The sequence below is a fragment of the Lycorma delicatula genome, chromosome 1, assembly GCF_047948215.1.
Source record: "Lycorma delicatula isolate Av1 chromosome 1, ASM4794821v1, whole genome shotgun sequence".
In the NCBI taxonomy this organism is placed as follows: domain Eukaryota; kingdom Metazoa; phylum Arthropoda; class Insecta; order Hemiptera; family Fulgoridae; genus Lycorma; species Lycorma delicatula.
In genome coordinates this window covers 274,308,834-274,330,906 of record NC_134455.1, presented here as the reverse complement: position 1 = coordinate 274,330,906, position 22,073 = coordinate 274,308,834, and the positions used below count along the sequence as shown (strand labels likewise).

General features: G+C 29.6%; 2 protein-coding genes across 8 annotated transcripts in view; both read right to left on the bottom strand.

The window, feature by feature from the left end:
* LOC142331963 (mitochondrial intermediate peptidase) overlaps positions 1–10,758 on the bottom strand; it is a 117,651-nt gene extending 106,893 nt beyond the window's left edge. Inside the window, exon 1 of one of the 5 annotated variants that reach the window (XM_075378042.1) lies at positions 10,474–10,758. The gene's annotated coding sequence lies outside the window, so the exon portion shown is untranslated. Of the gene's footprint in view, positions 1–983; positions 1,131–1,159; positions 1,537–10,473 lie in introns of those variants that run through there. The other 4 variants (XM_075378023.1, XM_075378034.1, XM_075378017.1 and 1 more) reach the window with 4 other exon arrangements.
* A 696-nt stretch (positions 10,759–11,454) lies between these two features.
* E23 (ABC transporter G family member E23) overlaps positions 11,455–22,073 on the bottom strand; it is a 353,737-nt gene continuing 343,118 nt past the window's right edge. For 2 of the 3 annotated variants that reach the window (XM_075377996.1, XM_075378005.1), the window contains 2 exons: positions 18,327–18,535; positions 11,457–12,191 (listed from right to left, as the gene is read on the bottom strand). In XM_075377996.1, coding sequence (XP_075234111.1) covers positions 12,008–12,191; positions 18,327–18,535 — 393 coding nt within the window. In that variant the 3' untranslated portion in view covers positions 11,457–12,007. Of the gene's footprint in view, positions 12,192–18,326; positions 18,536–22,073 lie in introns of all 3 variants that reach the window. The other variant, XM_075378010.1, reaches the window with a different exon arrangement.

The following is a 22,073-nucleotide window of genomic DNA, read 5'->3' as shown; positions in this document are numbered from 1 at the left end:
CAAAACCATGATGCCAATATTTACATTATATTAGGTTAGGTTAGGTTAAATGCACAGATGCATATTAGTTTTAACTGGAGTGACTGAAATAATGCTGGCAATAATACCAGTACAGCAGTAGAGGGGATTAGTGTACTGTAACAAGACTAAGTCAGTCACCAGTCCAGGAATCCATCCCCACCCTGCAAACAACTGAGTTTTCTAAACTTTGACAAAGTAATACACAAATGTAGGGCTTGGTAGCTTTGTTCACTTATTCTTTTATTATTATAAATAATAACTTGTTCACTTTTTTGTTTGTTAAAAACACTTTTTCATCACAGAATAATTTTTTCTTTCTTTCAAGTTGATAATACAAAAGGTTACATTCACCTGTCATCTAGGCCTACATACTGCAGATTTTTAAAAAATTACCCAAATTATCTAATATTCACATAAGATTATTCTTGATGAATTATCTCATTTAACAATCTATGAATCTGAAAAATGGTGTCAATTCTTAAGAGAAAAATGAGTATTTCCCAGTAAGCTTGAATTATAAAGTTTAAATTTGTAAATGCGAAATATTACAACAGATTCAAAAATAAAATTCTCTTAGACTTATTTTACAGTATTTTGGTCTCTTATTTTTATCTTAGAATAATAATTTAATTACAAAGACGGAAAGAGGAAAATTACATCCCCTACCAAACGGAACCTATTTTACCTTTACCCGAAGACTAAGAAAAAAAAAACAGACAATTTTTTTCTATATTCTGTAAAATTCTGGACATTTAAATACAGCAACGTAAGAAACAATATTTAAAATAAAAACAACATAACTCGAACGCCTAGTCTGCTAATCAAGAGTGATTGGCAAGAAGCAAATAATAAGTTCAATTTCCTAACGAACAACCTGAAACAAATAAGTAGCTTAAATTAAAAAGAATAAAAAGAAAATACATATTTAATATGTCTGAAATAAGTATCATTTAATCACTTACTTAGACCGCATTAATTAAGAAAACAGTGAATAAAACAATAAAAGTTCATTGTTAACCTTGTACATCACAACAAAGAAAATCAGTATGAAATAGGTAAAATAAAATGAAGTCGGCGAAAAAATCGGAAACTTGAAAACTGAACTAACATACTTGAAAAGTCTAAAACATAAGACTACCTGTAACAGCGGCCCAGTAACACAAATTGTTGCAAACTCAGATCATTTCTGAACGTACTATTAGGAAAGCAACTACCGTAACCCAGCTTTACACAAAATATTGTAAATAACCTCTAGCACATAATAGCACGGGTTATAAAAAATTCATTATAACACTGCTGCAAGCACCTAAGCGCAAGGACTAGCTTATCCTCAACTAACAAAACAAACCTCAGATTTAAAAAACCGGATTATTACATACCATCTGGACTAACACTTAATCAACATATCGATACTTTTCATGATTTCTAATCGAAACGTTAAAATAATTTGATTCATTCAAAACGACCTACAATCTAAGACGTGTTATCGTACGTGTATCTCGATCAATGCTAGCTCGATAGCTGAGAGAGCAATCCAAAATATGGTTACTGCGCTTATATTGATATTTCAACAAAGAAAATAAGGCGACTGTATGAACATAAAAAAAGAATGATTAAAATAATAACAGTGCTTTTATAACTTAATTAGAATTACGATAAAGTCAATACCTGTTTATAGAGATGTGACTCACACCATTTGTTTGATATTTTGCACTCTTTCTGATCTGTGTTAATATTTACACAGTAATATATTTACCTTCTACATACTCAGTGATATATTTTATACATTCCAATCTTTGTCTTTCTTGACAGATTCTACCTTTCACTTCACACTCTCTCTCTATCTTTCTCTCACAGATACAGAGAGAGAGAGAGAGAGAGAGGCTCCCATTCTCTCAAACTGAATGTCTTAATGACTGTTAAAACCAAATATCTCAAAAAATGGTCAACCTAGTTCATTTAACTAAAAGCATTTCTACTGTTCTAAGAGGTCTTCAACCTCTTCATTTTAAATAAAATTTTATCACTCCACTTACTAGTAGAAATTATTTTTTTTAAAAACACTATTACACTGCAAAAGCTGTTTAAAAAAAATATTATTTAAATTTAAACCTAGATTGCCATTTTGATTGTTAAACAGTCATCATCAGTAGACACTTTGTATAAAGTTCACGTACAAGTAGAAATAAAAAAGTAAATGCAAAACAAAGCAATAATAATAATAAAATATTGATTGAGAAATACGTACTTATAAAACATGAAAACAAATATTATTGGCTAGGATTTAGAATGAGAATAAAAACTATAATAAAAAAAATTCAAAAACTGTTGTCATTCTAGTGCATCTAAGAAAAGCAAAAATTTAGCTTAAAAATATATAAACCATCTAAATCTCCACTTCAAACTACCCATTAATTTTTACATTTATACTTTTCCCATAGTGTCTAATTATGATGGATTAACAGACAAAATGGCTTGCGTTTAGATTTTATGCAATTTTTTTTTATAAATGGTTTTGGAGCAAAATCCCATTTTCTAATTTTCAATACCTTACTGCAATATCACATTTCAAGACCTCTATTCTTTTCTTTCCTGTCTTACTGTTTTCCATGTTTTGAATATTGCAAAGTGCTCAGTACCATTAGAGTAAGCACTAAAAATTGAAGTGGCACTTTGCAAATTTTATTTATAAAGTGCTGCAAATATTTTCAAGAATTTCTTTCTAATTCTTCAATCAATACTGTTTGCTAGCAGATTTTGATTTTACATCAAAGTTCTACTTGCTTAGGACCAGTGTAATATCTGACTTACTTCATTTATCCCTTGTAATTTTACTTACTAAATAAAAAATTCTACAATTTTTTGTATATTGTTTCCTACCATAATATTTATTTTCTCAATAAGCCCCCATTCTTTCACATTTAATTATCTTTGTTTTAGTCTTATTTACTTTCATAATAAATGTCTTTCTAACAATCAACCTGTACCAAACGAATAGTATCATCAGCAAATCTTAACATCTTTACTTGGATAGATTTCAAAATTCTTTCCTTCAATTTCTTTATGATCCCCTTTATGTAAAGTTGAAAAGCAATGGGGGCAGACAGACTACATCCTTGCCTAATTTCTGAATCAATCCTCACTTTCCTTCATCTTGTACACTTAACTGCCACCTGATTTTTTAATAGATTGTAAATAACCCTTCTTTCCTTGAGTCCAACTTTTCTTAACATTTTATTCCATTCTATATTATCTAATGCCTTCTTCAGATCTATAGATTTCATGAAGGTGGTTTTATTCTTCTTATGCTTGATGTATAAACTTAAGTCTGGCAGTCAAAATGGCTTTCCTTGTACCCATGCTCTTTCTGAAACCAATTTGTTCTTCACATAATCTGCCTTTCATTACATGTTCTATTCACCTGTAAATTATTAATAGTACTCCTAGAAATTTAGTACTAGAATTTTTATCATGTGCATTGTTGTGAATTTATTGTGTTTATGCTATGTGTCTTTATTTATGTATTTATGTGTAACTTTATTTTTAAATTCAGTATTACCAGTCTTTATTTCACTGAGGAGCATTCAAGCAAAAACAAACATGTTCACTAATAAATATTCTTTTGTTAAGCATGGAATCTTTTAATGAGGAATAATTTATATTTAATTTGAATAATTTGGAATAACTATGTCTTTCATTTTAATAAAACATGTCCAATGTAAATTGTGTGGTAAAACTGGAAGAGTTAAAACATAAACAAATTTGTCTTCTCTTTGCAATAAAGCAAAATACAACATGTCCAACCAGCAATGAGATGCTTCTTTTTGTGTTGTGTGACTCACAGTAAGCTGTTAGTGTTCTGTTGTTATTGTTGACTGTTTGCAAGTCTAACACTCAGTGTGTTTAGTGTTTTTCATAATAAATAGTTATTTTATGAAAAATGGAAGATAACAGAGGAGGTTTTCTTGTGAAAAGAGCTTCTCAAGGAACTCGTAAAAGGTCTGCAAATAAACTTTCTCCTAGAATAATTGTAAAAAAAAAAATATTCTGCTCTGTAAGGTTCTAACCTGTTTTTCATTTTTATTCATGACAATAAACAGTTCACTTGTCCAAAAATTTATTCAAAACAAAATTTATTCTAATATTAATAAGACTACTCAAATCTGTAAACTTAATGGTTGGTTTAGTGTAGTTAATCTAAAAAATGAAAGGCCTCAGAACTCTAATCATGAATTGAAAAACAAGCCACATTCGTTTCATGTAAAGTATTTTGTTTCAACAAAGAATGGTTAACTAATTTATGTTTGTAAAAACTTTCTTCTTCAGTTGACACTCATGAAGCTATCTCAATCTTAATAATATTTGCAAAAATTAGTTAAATATAGGGCAGAAATTAAATAATGAAAAGATGGAGATTGAGTCAGCCTTGAGTCTGAGGTAAAAAAAAATAAAGTCAGGAGTTTTATTGGCAATCTCTGAGGTGGGGGGAATCACGCTACAACAAAAAAAAGTCTGCAAGAATTTATTTTGAACAGTAAACTTTCTATTGCTAAGTTTCATAAAATATAAAACACATCAGTAAATCAAGAATTCAAAGTTTCAAAATCAATGTTCTGAAAAATATTTTGTTGTGAATACAATTCAGGTTTTGAAATTCCTGCTACAGACACGTATAGTTAGTTATTGTCAAAAACTTAACGAGCAAATTAAAAGTACACATGATACAAAAAAGCATAGAACTAATGCACAAGAAATGAATTCCCAAAAAATGGACAAATATATTTTATGAGTTGCTTCGACAAAAAGATGACGATGAAATTGCCTCATTGCTTTGACTAACAGCAAATTCAGGCCTTACCAAAAACATCTAATATGATCAATATGTGAACACCTTATACTTTTTAAACATGGATAGAAGAGAAAGCAGGAAGACTCAGTAGAAATTACTTCTGCTGTTTTTGGTTTCTTATAAAATTTAAATTTAAATGGTAAAATTACCATGCATCTGTTCTGTGATGGGTATGGAGGTCAGAACAAAACCACTGTTGTACTCTACACCCTCATTTATTTTTAATCAAAGCATGATGATGGAAGGATAATGAAATTCATGTTACATTTTCCTGTGCATAGACACAGTTTTATACTCCCTGATAGACATTTTGGTTGAGTAGAAAAAGCACTGAAGAAAGTTGTTAACATTTACCCCAAAGAAGGATATTATTCTACTTATAAAAACTTCAGAACTATCAGAATTTTGGCTAATGACTGAGAACTAAAAATTACAATGTTTCTACCATGCTTTTACAGAAATCTTCATGGAATTCAGTGTTAAAAATATTCAAAAAACCAAGATAAGATTATTAAGTTGTATTACAAATTTGATGGTAATAATTCTAGTTCTAATTCTCTTCTAAAACATGGATATTCTGATAAAAACTGTTGAAATTTTATTATATCTCTTGTTCCATTATATCATGGAATATTGTGAGCAAAGAAAAATGATGTAGAGGGTCTCTTAAATAATACCTTTGGTCAAAACTGAAATTACTGTGACTACTTCTATGGTAACTACTGGTATAAAACAATTCAGATCAATCCACAATTCAAAAAGCCGAAGTCATCACAGAGGATTAAAAGTGTGTATGTTTGGAGGATGACATACTGTGACTACTTCTATACATATTTAAAAAAAAAAAACATCTAATGTAAGAAACGTGTTATCTTGATTTTCACTTTTTAGTAAATTCTTTTACTAAAGTTTATTCTTGTTCTTTATTTTAATTTTTAATATTCTTCTTATTCTTTTATTAAATTTTTCCGAACTTTTTTTGGACAATATAAAATTAACTTATAATTTTCACTTTATCAGTACTATTCTATGTTCATTTCTTATTTAAAATAAATTTATTTTCTTTTTAAAAAATGATTGATCACAAGTAAAGTAAATAATAATATTGGTTTGTTGTAACAAGTTTTAGTAGAACAAATAAAGAAAAACAAGTCCCAATAACAAGTCAAGCAAAACCAAACATGTCCATATTATATAAGATATTTAATTTAAAAATGCGATATGATTTAAATTGAGCATAAAAATTCATCTATTTATAAGCCAGAAAGGTATAATAAGTAAATTCTATCACATGTCAATGATATTCAGTTTTTCTTATCTACTGAAAGATTTCATCATATATAATTAGATGCATTTCTTTTTTCTCGGATGCTCCTTATTTATAATTAGTTTGTTTCTATTTAGCTTTTTATAATTTCAGGGTAAACTTATGACAATTTTTAATTAATGAATAAAATATTTTTACATAAATAAAAATACTTACGCTTGTTTTACCTAACCAAAACCCAGTCAGCATACTTTATTAGTTGCATCAGCATAGTTTCACCAGTTAGAGTCACTACAACAATCAGCCTATAACAGATGACTGCAATTATGCTTCCTATTTTTTTCCCTAGTCTTATTTCAATACTATCAAACTACGTGAAGGAGTACCTCACTAGCCTATGACTAACAAAACTGCAACCCATAGTACACTATAACCAGCAGAAATATTTTTTTAAATGCAATCCAAAATACTGAAGGTTAGTTTTGTAAATTTCCTTTACAGTAATTTTAGTTTTAGTGTATGTAGTACTGTAGTGCTATTTTCTTGATATTTGAAGGTAATTATCGAGTACGATTTGAACATGTAATACTGTTTTCTAATACAGTATATACTGCAGTGAGTTTTTAAATCAAACAGTTTGGTAAGTGTGCTTATGAGTAAATTAGGAAATATACTATATTTTGTTAAGTATTTTTTGTGTAGTGTACCTATATACTGTACTAAACCAGTGCTTGTAATTAATGTTGCCATCTGTATTTCATCACTAAGATCACCTTAATTAAATATGCGTGATTTTTTTAATTTTACATAGAACCTAACCAAACAATTCTTTCTTAAATGAGTATTAGTTCCGTTCTATATTTGCAGCATCTTTATGGTCTCTAACCTCCATGAATAAGAAGATTTTACTGTATTCCATATATTATGTATATAAATATAATATATACAATATATTATATTGTATATTTATTATGTGATATATATATATATACAGAGTGATTCAAAGAAACGGGACATTTTGATGCTGTCACACGAAGTCTACATCGGTCAATCACTTTGCTTGCTTAATTGTCTAGCCAAGGGACTCCACTCCTTGGACCCCTGATGCATTTGTTATCCTCATGGTTTGAGAATATTAAATATTTTACATGTATTCATTGAAGAAAAAAATTTACTAATTTATATTTCATTATATTTCTGTTGCCATTGTGACAGAAATATGATGAAATAAAAAACTAATTTTTACTTCTTTAACTACTATCGTTAATAACCTGAACCCTCAAGGGGACTAGGGCCTTGATCTATGGCATAAAATCTTCCTTGGGATAATACAAATGTATTTTGTAAATTTGAAAGCAATTGGTTGGTTGGTTCTTGCATGATGCTGTTGCAAACAAACAGACAAACACACAAACTTTCACATTTGTATATAATATATATATATTTTTTTTTGTTTAAATTCTCAAACATAAATAATACATAATATATAATTAATTACATAATTGCTTCAATTTTCATACATAATAAAATACATTTTAATTTTCACAGGATTTATAGTTTATTCACATCATATCAGGACTTAAGCTCTAAAACAAGGCTTACATAGTCTTATAATAACCATAAAACTCTCTCTTATAATAATAATCATAAAACTGTTGTATGCCAATATGTTTTCATACTTTTTTTAACATTACTCCTGATGCAAACAGTAATCTATATCTCTTACAACCTAATGGTTCCATACATCTGTAATGATTCAGGAAGTAGCATGCTTGAAATTAAAGGTCAAAAGAAGAAATGTGGGACATCCACTGTAATATGATAGCAGTACAGTTGAGATAAAATATCAACAAGATGTTTCAGAGACGAACAAATGTAAGCAACTGAGTCAGTGCCTTTTGATATGACAATGCATGTAAATGGTTAGCAACAATCATATCTGTGTCATAAAAGTGCAGGATGCTTCACTTATGTTCAGTTACTGCACAAACAACTTGCAACAGATAAATTAGAAAACTATTTTGGGCATTTTGCATAGTTCTATTTATTCAATAATTTGAATTCTTTAAATGTATTTGTTTTTTCTCCATATTTGTATAATAAAATGAAAGATTCTGTAGAAACTAATATTATATTTGTATCTTTGTTAGAACACCATCCTTGTTTATACAGTTACAAAAGCTTTAATTACAGCAAAATAAATGTTTAAGGTAATGCATATAAGAAAAGTTCTTTAAAAGACACTGAATGCACCCTTCTCAGTCATACTCTCTCCAAAATGAATGCATCCCAAAGCCCCTTTATCTCTGATTAGTATTGTTCATATTTATCAAAAGTAACAGTGCTATATCATCATCATCATCAGAAATGATGATGAGATACACATTCATGGTATCTTATAAACATAGATACAACATAATCAAGTCAGTTTTTAAAAATAAGAACATAGCATCATTGTTGTGTTGCTATCATATCTATTCTTTCAATGCTTTGGTGGGTGTTCTTACTAAGGTTAAAATTCCAGTGACGAAGCTGTGTTCAATAATCAACTTACATAGACAATCAAATGTCAATAAAACTGTACTTTTCCTTGTTAGTGCTGTCATTTATTAAAGACTAATGATCATACTCTTTGTCATACATGTTAGTGACTACAGGTTTTTACCTCATTTATAGTTACTGTAAATGATGAGAAAAAAATGTTTGTAGCATGTGTAAAATGCCAAGCATGACTAGAATTCAAACCTAGAACCTTCTGGCAGAAATACAGGGAAGCTATTTATAAAATAACTATATTTTATATTTATAAAATAAAATAAATAAAAGTAACTAGAATCTTGATTAAAGTTAAAAGATACACAAAATATATCATTAAAATGCTCTAAAAACATTTTGTACTAAGAATGGAACTAGATTCCTTGTCCCTCTTTATTTTCGTATCCTCTTGGGAAAGAGACCTGAGAGGAGTTATGAGTGACATCACTCGAGCAGAAGTACCAAAGATGTTAATTTATCACAATAAAACTCAGCTAGTGACCTTAATGGAACTGGAGTCAGATTAAAAATGAATTTCTTTCTTAGTGCTCAAAACTCTGACTGAATGATACTATACCAAAAATGAAAATTGCAGCACCACCTTTTGCTATGCTAGTCCTTGATTGTCTGTAAATATCACAATATTTGGAACATGTATATTATATTTACAAACACTCTCTTCTGTCTATCTTTCTGGTAAATTTTTGAGATTGGAAAGTTTTTATTATGCAGAATAAAATCTTAAGGGTAATGTTAAATACTTCATGCCACACAATTGCTGAAAGTAAAAAGTTAAAAGTTAAAATATATATTTCTATCTTTTTTTATTTACCAATCTTAACATTAGTAGACAAAAATTTACAAAACTTTCTTTTTGGGAGGAGGGTAGAAGAATTCCTATAACTGAGTTCGTAGCTTAAGCAATTGAAAATTAATTTTTTTCTCTATCTTATGATAGTTCTATGATAGTAGTGAGCATTTGAAAAATTCATATGCTCATTTCTTTTCTTTTCAAGAAAATTCATATTCTCATTTTCTTTTTTAATGTACTTGCTGACCCTAAATATTTTTGTTTTATCATGGAAAACAACAAAAGTGAATCTAGAGAATATCTGTCTTCTTTAAGTGAAATGAAGGCCAGAATAAGATTATGAACTGTAATTTAAAATAAACACAAACTTAAATGATTCATGTTTATGGATAAATCAATAAAGCAAATCTCTTCATAAAAGGGTTGTAATTGAATTAAAGAAAAATGTAATATGAATTTCAAAGTCGTGATTAGAAACACAAAATTCTAAATTAAAAGATACTTTAATTAAAAAAAATAATAAAAATATTTATTAATAATAATAATATTTAGATTTTTAAAAATCTGCAATTTTTTTAAAAACTCTTTGATGAAGCAACTGGTCTGCCCCGTAGCTGTATATCATCTATGATGTTGAGTGACTAAAATAAATATTAAAGAATAAAAATTATAAAGGTAAATAATGAGATAAAACTAGTTTTTAATTATAAATTTATAATTTTATTATAAATAGCTCTTCTGATCATATGACTTTCCTCTTGAAACTATGGACTAGGTTTATAATCTGGTTCATAATCCTGTGGTGAGATAACACAGAATGTTTCTGAAGTAGTCTAATAGTAATATATAACTGATACAATACATAGAATACAATATAAAACAGATACTGATAATTTGATTAAAACAAATACAGTTATTAAAACAGGTTTAATAAAAAAAATTATATATATCATTAAAATACACTGAAGGAAATTAAAAACACAATCATACCTATTTTTTGTTTAAGAAATTATAAGGCATCTGAAGGTAAATATTCTTTTATTCCTGAACTAATCTTAAGCCTTAAATAATGCTATGGTAGTTTGGCTCCAATGTTTTTAAATTACAATCTTGTAAATATGTATTACTACATCCTGAGGACTAAAAGACTGTCCAACAATTAAACCACATAACTTCTTATATAATACAGTACCACCATATCTTGTATAAAACACATTAAAACACACAGTAAATATAAACTTCTAAAATAAATTATTAAAAACTTCATTTGTATAACATCTTCTGTAGTTAATATTAATTGTAAAATATGTTTTGCTTATCAGATATACATTCAAATGAGTAGCAATCTATTTTGTACAGTGATATAAGAGTAAACAATAATATATAAAATTAATTAGTATAGTCATAATTATATAAACAATATTAATTAACTACAGAGGACACACACACACACACACACACACACACACACACACACACACACACACACACACACACACACACACACACACACACACACATACACACACACACACACATATATATATATATACACACACACACACACACAAACATTCTGACTGTGTGTATATTTGAAATTACATCTATAGATCACAATGAAAACCTAACAAGTCAGATTTCCATATTGCCATAACAATATAGTGCATTATAAATAATAATTAACGAAAAGATAATAATAGTAATTATAACAACTAATTATAATAATAATTATTATTACTGTTATTATTATTAAAATACACAGAGATTCTGAATCACATTAAAGCACTATTAAAATTCTAATCAAAGATTATTTAAATAACACATAATAAAATATGAATGTATAATGAAAGAGAATGTAAAACATGAAGAAATAAACCTAACACAAAATGAAAATTACAATTCTGTTAACAGTTATATAATGTTTAAGTTTAATCCAAACCAACAGATATGAATGGCATGGTTCACATATACATGAGGTGGGATAATCGATGAAAAATACTTTTTATTACTTACATAATAATATTATATATATATATATATATTTTTTTTTTATATAACAAATTACATGAGAAAAAAAAATATAAATATACATTTTTTCATTATTTTGAGAATAGGAAAATTTATACAAAGAACACAATAGAATATCCAACGTGGTCGGCAGTATCAGTCACAACATACGTTTCTTGGCACACCTTACAAAGGAAAACCAAAGGCACTCTTAGAGCCACAATCGACAAGCGAGCGACAATGTCAATTTCATTTTAGGAATGAGATTCAATTTAATTTTTTTTCTTTAGAAATGCACTTTGTAGTGTCCAGCACTGAATATATAATATTTATAATAACAATTAACAACAATTTTTTCGTCTTTCAAAAAACTTAAACTACATCCACTTCACGACAGTGGAAAACAAGTATTACAATATATAAAAAAAAAACAAGACACAGCCATTTTTTATTGAACTCTCCTGTCCTTCAATACCCATTTTGTCTACTTTTATTCACAGCCCATTATTAAATGGTTTCACTTAGGTTTTCGAAAATAACGTAAAACAATATATCCCAGAACACGGAATATGAAAAGGAACACAAGAAGAACAAGTGTGTTGATCCAGAGGGGAAGACTGGCCCCTTGTGTCTCCAGTATTGTTGACACAGGAATGTGAGAAGAGTTTCTGCATACATCAAATTTGGATTGTGGTGCACACCTGTAAAAGTTATTTACAAAACATTACATATCTATCTACTTCATGCAAATTTATTTAAGTTTGCAAAAGAAATAATTCACAATATTTAATTACATTAACTTCTCAATTGTTTTAACAAGTAACTGAAAAAAAGAAGAAATTAAGTTTATCTTTACATATAACATTTTGTTTATTAATCCAACTATATTCCTTTTAAATCTTACTTTCTTGGGTAATTATCAGCATTTAATTAAACCTCCTCAATAACAAAATTCTGTTTAGTCAATAATATTGTGTGTTTCACCAATACTTAACTCAAATGTTCATACCGTTAAAAAAAGGAAAATCCTGTAACCTCAACATCAGCTTCATCATTATATTGATAAAACCTCAAGTAATACATGAAAGTAAAAATGTAAACAATATTATAATAATGGTTTTTACATCATTCTGAACAGAAATCATATCACATGGCATTTATTGTTAAAGAGATACCATTAGTTAAATCCATGTACTTACATCAATTCCTTACATTTTTTTACTTTTAAATTAACTTCCAAGGTTAATCATCCAACTTATACTTATTTATCCACTTAATAAACTTGTACTTAATCATCCAAGGTTATATAATATGTCATTAAGGACATATCATTCAAAATACTACATTTATATAAATCTTTAAAGATAGAGAAGAGAGGAGTTGGTACGGATATAGCACTCGTGCTTAGAATGCCAATTACTAAACATATGGCGTAATTTACTATTCTACCTAAGAACATATGCCATTAAATATCAATCTGCTGCTTAGGAAAATGACCATTTCTCAGTGTTTTTAAAGAGCAATAGTTGTTATAGAGAGATAGACTATCTACTATCCTAAATATATAAATAAAAGTTTTCAAGGGATTGTAAACTTTCTTGTTGCAACACCTGTATTTTAAAACAAAAATAGTTTTTAATAAACAGCTACAACTAATCATAGTGAAAAGAAAGTTTGTGCTAGAGAAACTAACAAATCTTACATAACCCATGCAATAATGGATATCTTTTTTAATGACAGACACACATAAAAAAATGTTATTATTATAGTAGTAATAAAAATCCAGGCTGGATGGTCATTACTTCATGTTCTACAATATGAAAATAAAATAAATTAAAATTAATGAACATGATTTAAAATAAAAGCCATATAATAAATTTATCTAAATAAGATGGAAAGTAGCTCACAAACTTGTTTAATTATAGAAAAAAGAAACACAGTTTTTTAGTTTTATCCTTAAAACTAAATTTGCACTGATACAAAGGTCATTCAAATAAAAACCAGAATTTGTTTAATATAGCTTTATTGATATTAAATGAAATTACAAATAAATTACCTTATTTTTGTACATAGTTTCCCTCAACGGAAATACATTTTCTTCACCGGATAGGTAGCTTCCTGATCCCCTCAACAAAAAAACAAGATCGCTGCCCCAACGGGTAATTGTGCACATCATTTTCAACTGCGGCAACATCTTCGAATCCTTCCCCTTTTAAAACTTCTTTCAGCAAACCAAACATACAGAAATCACATGGTGACAAGTCTGGCTGTATTATGGTTGTTCAAGAGATGTGTCCAATGAATTTTAGCGAATTAATCGCAAGTCTGAGCTGCTATATGTGACCTTGTATTGTCATGGAGAAAGAGGTCATTGCGAATCAGTTGTCGGCATCGTTTATTGCAATAAGAAGTCCTGACATCACCCAACAACTGGAAGTAGTATGCCGCATTTACAGTCCTTTGTTCACGCAGAAAATCAGTCAGCAGCACACCTTTTGAGTCCTAAAACACAGTTACCAGAACTTTACCAGCTGACAAGTGTCTCTTGGTCTTGATTGGTTCCCTACCCCACTTTTCCACCTCACCATAATTGTTCTTTGCTTTCCGGGGTACAGCAGTGGCCTACATTTCATCGCTGGTCATAATGCAGTCCAAAAATGTTTCTCCTTCTTCCTCAAAGTGATTTAAAAGCTGCTGACAGATTACTTTCTGGATATTTCTCTGTGTCTCAGTGAGAAGACATGGAACCCATCTCACCATCACCTTGCTGTATCCAAGAATGTCAACAACATTGTATGCACACTCTCAACACTTATGCCCACCTCTGATACAATTTCAGCGACAATTATATGGTGGTCCTTCCACAAGGTCATGAATGGCCTGAATGTTATTTTCACTGACACTGGTTTGCATACAACGTTCATAACTTTCATTCTCCACTGCATCATGGCCACTTTGAAATGTTTTGGCCCAATCAAATATTTGGATTTTTGACAGGGTAGCACATCCAAACTGTGCCCGGAGTCAAGTCAAAATTTTAGAGGATTTGACACCTTCATTGGCAAGAAATTGAATTACAATTTGTTGCACAATGAACGATGGTACCTCCTGCTCAGACATTCTGCTACTGATGTGGGAAAGTGACCTATGAGCATGGCTGGCAGGTTGCTCCCCTCCATACATATCAAACTACCTGCAGCGCCCCACCATATTCATTGCTCTTCCTCAGTCCGCACACCAAAATTCTGGTTTATATTTGAATGACCCTTGTAATATGGTTAAGAAAGAAGTCAGGAAACTATAATGACAATAGAATCAAGGTAGTCATCCCAGTTTCACTATTAAAATCAAAGGGATTATGTTGGGTAAAGAACAAATACACTTTCTAAAGTTATTATGACACAATCCCAAAATAAAACCATTTTAAAATATTTTCTGGCATTTGTATTACTCTATAAATAACCTTTACATTATCCATATGTTAGTAGAATATTAATAAATATTAAAAACGAATTCTAATATTAATTTATCAGTTGGCTTTAATCTTTCATTTTTTTTTACGAAACCCATTAGTAAGAGGCATGGTTTTTACCTTTTAATTACGAGCTTTTTCAACTTTGCCACTGATTTTTACTTTGGAGTGCTTGCATAGCTTGGTTATTTGTATCAGTATTCATCTATTGACAATAGACCAATAATATTTACACTAGTTGCTGTGCATAAACTAATTGAACTGAGTTATAATATTATAAAGAAAATAGTTCTGTAAAGTGTGAGGTTCAAGCAGCAATTCATTTTGGTAAAAAATAAATCTGTTGCTGAAATTCACAAAAAATTTGCATAGTTTATGAAGCAAATATTATTCATAAAGTAAAGTTCAAAAATGTTATTTGTTCTAAGAAGAGAGGACAAGTGTTCATCATAAAGAATCTACAAGTCACCCACCCATCTGTGATAACAAATTATTTATTGGAAAAAATGAACAAATAATTTATGAAAACTGACATTTTATATCAGTGATTTACAATATTTTAATGGAAAGTGAATAGAAAGTTCTGCTCCACATGTAACAAAAATGCTGGCAGATTAACGTAAGGAAAAATTTGCTGCTGCAGCTCATTTTTGCAGTAATACTCAAAATGAAAAATGAATTACTTAATCAGTTAGTGATTGAAGATGAGACTTGAATATTGTACACTAATATTGAAAGAATCATGAATAGGGTGCCAGTATAACTTCTGTAACAGTTGCACATTTTTGTATACAATAACAATCTTAATATTTCAAGATAGATTATGAATCTGAACCATAATGAAAATTACTGTGTAAAAGTTTGTTCAGCTTAGTTTAGACGACTGCAAAAAAAAGCTGACAACTGTCGGTTGTTTCTAATGCACAGCTTACACACACAACCTAATTTAAAATATTTATCATTTTATTTAAATATATTTTCGTTTTTTATTTCAATGATTCTAACTAAAGTGATGTGCGTACAATATTTAATTCGCGTGTATGTAACAGTACTAGTGGCGACAGTTGGCACTAACTAAACTAATGTAATTTCATAACCTATATAGCACAAATTTTGCTTGTATGGTCGTCAGACTGGTGTAGCTGCAAGGCTTAACACACCAGGTAACAAGTCAACTGGGCAATCAAGTTCAAGACTCACCTAGACCAAGTTACCTATTTACACTTTAAATATTATCCATTTATTTAATTCTACCAGTCATCATTGACGTCACAACATAGCAGTCAACTATAACATATGTGTATTAGTGCTACCAACCTTTGAAATATTATCTAAATTTAATAAAATAAATAATTAATATTTAAAGTGTAAAAAATAATTTGGTTTTGGTTGGCAACCCTGTGGAATTTCAAATTTCCTGGTCCAGAGGATGAGAAAAAAGGGAATTTCCCACAGAGAAAAAGGGAAATTCCAAGATGGCAGACTACGACAGTACTCCTTGTGGTGACAGGGGGAATTATTGACACAGTATGCTCACTTAGCCATCAGTTTAGAGAATTTTTTGGGGTGGGGCACGATTGTGCAAAAAACCTTTTTTGCAAATATTGTTATTTTTTAATTGTTAATAAATGTGCCTGAGAAAAATACATTCTTAATTAGGCAAAATCTCAAGACACTGAGGGTGACCTTACTGTGCAGCCTCACCCCTTGACCTTTTAAGTTAACAATTTAATGGCATCAAAGCCCCACATGTAGAAGTAATCTGACCATGTTTGGTCAAAATTGGTTCAGAAATTCTGGAGATATAAGGTGATCTAGATGCCATCATTGAAAACACACATACATATGAACATTAACTGGAAAATTTCCATCTGGTTTTTTGGGTTCCTTAGGTGTTTAAATATCTAGATCTAGTGATAATCGCATTTGCCTAAACTGGACCGATTACAATACTTTCTCTTCTAGAGCTGTAGCTCTGCTACAGCGCTACCTAGACAGAAAAGTCAAAACATTGCTCTTTAATATAGGATAATTAAAGAGGGTGCAGGTGACAATTTTGTTCATAGTATAATTTTGTTTTCAATTTTTTACTTCCTTGTATAAGTAAAGGAGTATTGTGATCGCAAAAAATTTCAGTTTTCAGATTTCAATGGAAATATCTATTTTGACAATTCCTGAATCTGTTTTGACAAGTTTCAGCATGACATCTCTAAGTATGTACACATGTATCTTGCATAACTCAAAAACGATTAGCCGTAGAATGTTGAAATTTTGGATTTAAGACTATTGTAAGATTTAGTTGAGCACTTCCCCTTTTGATTGCAATCAACTGTACGAAAAGTGTCTAAAAAAAGCCCAAAATCCAACAAATTTGGATTTTGGGCTTTTCCTAAACTGCAGTAATAAGCTCTCATTGAGAGCTTTTTAACTATGTATCATAACTAGTTCTTATTTTAATTGGTTACAGAGTTGTAGACAAATAATATTTTAATTAACAAAATTTTTGGATCTTACAAGGGGAAGGCATATCAGTTCGAATCCAATGTTATCTCCTTTTTCTTTTTTTAAACTTTTTTTATTGAAATATATTGATTTATTAATAATTATTAAACTCTGATTGTAAAAAAGTTTTACAATAAATAATAGTTCAATAATAATAATAAAAAAAAAAGGAAAAAATATCGGAAGTTATTAATGAAATAAAATTTTATGTACTTTTCAATTTAAAAAAATATGTATATGTAACTTAATAGGCATACAAGGAAGTAATGAGGTGTCCACAACAGATATTTAAAATTTATTTAAACACACACACGCACATACACATACATATATATATATATATATATATATATATACACATATATATACACACATATATATATATATATATATATGTGTGTATATATATGACAGTCCTGGTAACGTTGGGGGTTTGACCCCAATGTGGGATCAAACATCTAAATCAGTTCAGCCATTGAGCTGCTGCAGTGGAATAAACATACACACATACATATATACACCATATATACGTTACATTCTTTTTTGGACAGTCGTGTAAAAAAAAATAAATGATAACTTCCAAAACACATTAATTAAAAAGTGCCCATAGATCACCAAAGTTAAATAACACTGAGAACAATCTCAATCTCTGTTGTTGATATTAAATGTATAAGATGCTAATATTCATTGCAGAGTATTCCACTAAGAAAACTCATTGTAGATAAACGGGGAAATATTTTGATTATTTATCAAGGAATAATTATTTTAAAATATATCCTTTACTATTTAAAATTTTATAAATAGTAAAGGATAATTAGTATTTATAAATATTTATTTTATTAAATAAAGCTTCTTCACTTACGATATTCTCTCTCCTTCACTAAATTCAACAATTTGCATATTCTGGTAGGCATAATGGACCATTGAGAGGTACTGCATCCACTTAAGCCAAGGAGGTATATTTGTAGCAAGGTATCCACCAAATAATTGTGTTGCCAGTGTATATAATGCACTAATGGTAATAGACACTTGCATATCCATACAACAAGCACCAACAAAAAACCCAACACTCTGAAAATATATTAATCAACAGTAAGCAATTAAATTAAATTACATGATCTAAATACAATTAATGACATATTTCTAACTTGAATGGTAATATTTGTTCACTGGAACAAATATTACCATTCCTGCTACCGATCCCATTCAAGAATACTATTGGGTAATAAGACTCATTACCATTCCCAGAAATGTTTTTTTTTTTTATAAATACAGAAGCTAAATGAAGGATATTTTATACAGGTGAACATAAATTATTCAGCGCATTCTAAGGTAATAAAAATTAACAAAGCGTGTTGATTTTTTCAAACATTAGTGTAGGTACTTGAGTTTCTGATGACCTTGAATGAACACGCCAGCATGAGGTATGGCTAGCATGCAGGAGAAAGCAATGTGCATGCTTTTATGATGCATACATACTATGGTTTCATAAAAATGGATCTGTTATATTCATACATGTTTTTGTTTAGAGTACAACCATGATCCTCCAAATAAATTCTATTAAGCATTGTATCAGTAATTCAAGGATACAGGTAATGTAGTACACAAAAAAGGTGCTGGTAGACCTCCCATCTCTAAGGAAATTGTGGATTTAGAGAAACGTTTTAGAGGAATCCAGGTAAATTAACGCATTGTTCAAGTTTAGAACTGGGAATACAGCAATCAACAATATGAAGGTTCTACTCAAGTGCTTAAAATTTCATGCATAGAAGATTCATTTGGTGCATGCAGTTGAAGATAAACCACACCTTTACAATTTTTTCGTGTGCGTTCTTGATAAAGTGAACAATATCTTTGTTCACTTTATCAAGAACGCCCACGAAGCATTTTTTAAAAAAGTAATCTCTGATGAAGCTACCTTTCATATTTCTGACATTAACTGTCATAATTTTCAGATTTGAGGTAGCAAGAACCCTCATGTCATTTAACAAACACATGACAGCCTGAAAATTAATGTTTGATTTGTGTTCACCACTTATAAAGTGATGAGACATTCTTTTTTGGCGAACAAATGGGTACTAGTGCTAGTTATCTAGACATGTTGCAGGAGTATGCAGTACCACAAATTGAGTACTGGCAGCCCAACATTTACTTCCAACATGATGGCACACCACCACACTGGGGTTTACATGTTAGGGTCTACTTACAGTAATATGTAAATTAACTTGAACACAGGGTTTTTTTTGTTTATTTCTATGTTGTGGCTACACTGCTTGACCATACTCATTCTTTAAGTTGTCTGAGTAACGCGAGACTATTGTTTTTTTTTTGTTTTTTACTTCCTTGTATGAAGTAAAGGAAGTATTATAATCGCAAAAAATTGCAATTCTCTAATTTCTACAGAAATATCCATTTTAACTAGTTTTGGTGTGACATGTGTACATATGTATGCATGTGTCTCACATAACTCAAAAACAATTAGCTGTAGAATGTTGAAATTTTATAATTAGGACTGCTGTAACATCTAGTTGTGCACCTTCTGTTTTGATAGCAATCGACTGGGCCAAAAATGTGTTTACAGTCAGACCTGTAAATAAAGCGGGGTTTCAATTTTGAAACATTTGGATTTTGGAATTTTTCTTAACTGCAGTAATAAGCCCACATTAAGAGCTTTTCAACAATATATCATAAGTGGTACTTATTTTCATTGGTTCCACAGTTATAGCCAAATAAAATTTTAATTAACAAAATATTTAGATCTTACATGGGGAAGGTACATCAGTTCAAATCTGACTTCATCTCCTTTTTCTTTTTTTTTTAACTTTTTTTTAAATTTAAATATATTGATTTATTTATAATTAACCTCTGATTGTAAAAAAATTAGCAATAAATAATAATACTTTCGGGTCCTGTACTGACCAAACTGTTGCTCTGAAGAAATTAAATCAACTGATATTTTTTATAAACTGAACAAGCTTTAATTTTTATTTATCATTATTATTCTTACAATAATGAGTTTAATGAACACAGTGGTGTCCATAGGGCAGAGCACTCTGGCTAGATAGGAAGGGTGAGTGAAGCAAGCCATGACCACAACTGAAAACACAGGTAAGCATATAGCACAGGTGAAGCCGCAACAGAGATGTTAGAAATGCATCAAAATTAATTAACTTTTTTAATATGCAAAATTTTGCATAGAATGTTTAAATGTTAATGGAGAATTGCTACTGTTTTATCAGGATTTAATGAAAATCTAAAAACAATATTCTTGATTAAATAGTTTTTTATTTATAAATAAATACGTTTTTTCTATTAAAAAAATATTGCAGGTAAAACAGAGATATTTCATATTATATATAAATAATATAATTTTTCAAACATTATCTTACAAATTAATACAATTTTTATAAATAAATTTAATAAAATAATTCAAGTGAATGGAATATAAAGTTAATATAAAATTTGAAAGATAACAAATCTGAAAATTGACAAATATCATTATTATTGAAAGAATGGGAAAAAACAATGATGACATACTCATTTGATAGAATGAGGGGAGAATGTAATGACCTCACTACAAATGATGACGGATCAATGGAAATTGATAAATTATACGTCACTTCAACAGTGCAGTACAATGAACAAATAATCTCAGGGTAATTAAAATAAGTACAACATTACAAAGATTATATTAGGGTACAATGTTTTAAATCTCTATAGTTATCTTCTGATAGAAAGTACGAGTAAACATTTATAATAATTCAGCAACTGGTTAATATATTTTACATTGTTGATACAACTACATACAAGGTATGGCTATTAAATAACGAGACTAATGCTGTAAAATATTTTATTTTAAATTTATACATATTTAGTTATTATCCCCTTCAATATATACCTCTCCTCTATTCCTACAATGTTCCATGCGAATTTTCCATTGTTCAAAACAGTGCTGGAAGTCTTCTTCTGTGACCTCTTTCCTGATGCGTGCTGCTTTTTCTTTCACAGTTTCAATGATCTGAAATCTTGTTCCTTTTAATGCAGATTTGACCTTGGGGATCAGATAAAAGTCATGTGGTGCCACGTCAGGCGAATAAGGCGGATGGTCTCACACTGGGATGTTATACTTGGCTAGAAAAGTCTTGACAGACAATGCAATGTGAGCCGGTGCATTGTGCTGATGAAGAACCCATGACTTGTTCTTCCACAATTCGGGTCGTTCTTTTCTTATTTTTTCAGAGTTGAGCAAGGACCTTGAATAAAAACAAGAATAGTTAACCAATGGTCAGATCGGATCCAATTACCAATTTTTTCAATATTTTTATCCATTTTTGATGTGGAAGGGCGACCCGGGCAAACATCATCTTCAACGTCTTCTCAACCATTATATATAAATGGAAATGCTTGGAAATGCTTAAACCACTCAAAAACCCACGCACGTGATAAACATTCATTGCAGTATACTTATTTTAATAAAGGTAAGTTTCAGTAGTGGTTTTTCTAAGTTTCATATCAAATTTTACAATCCTTTGCTCTAATAAAACACTTATCATTTTTTCGGCAAAACAAAAAAATAGATGTTATTCATACAAAGGTCACGGCCAGACTA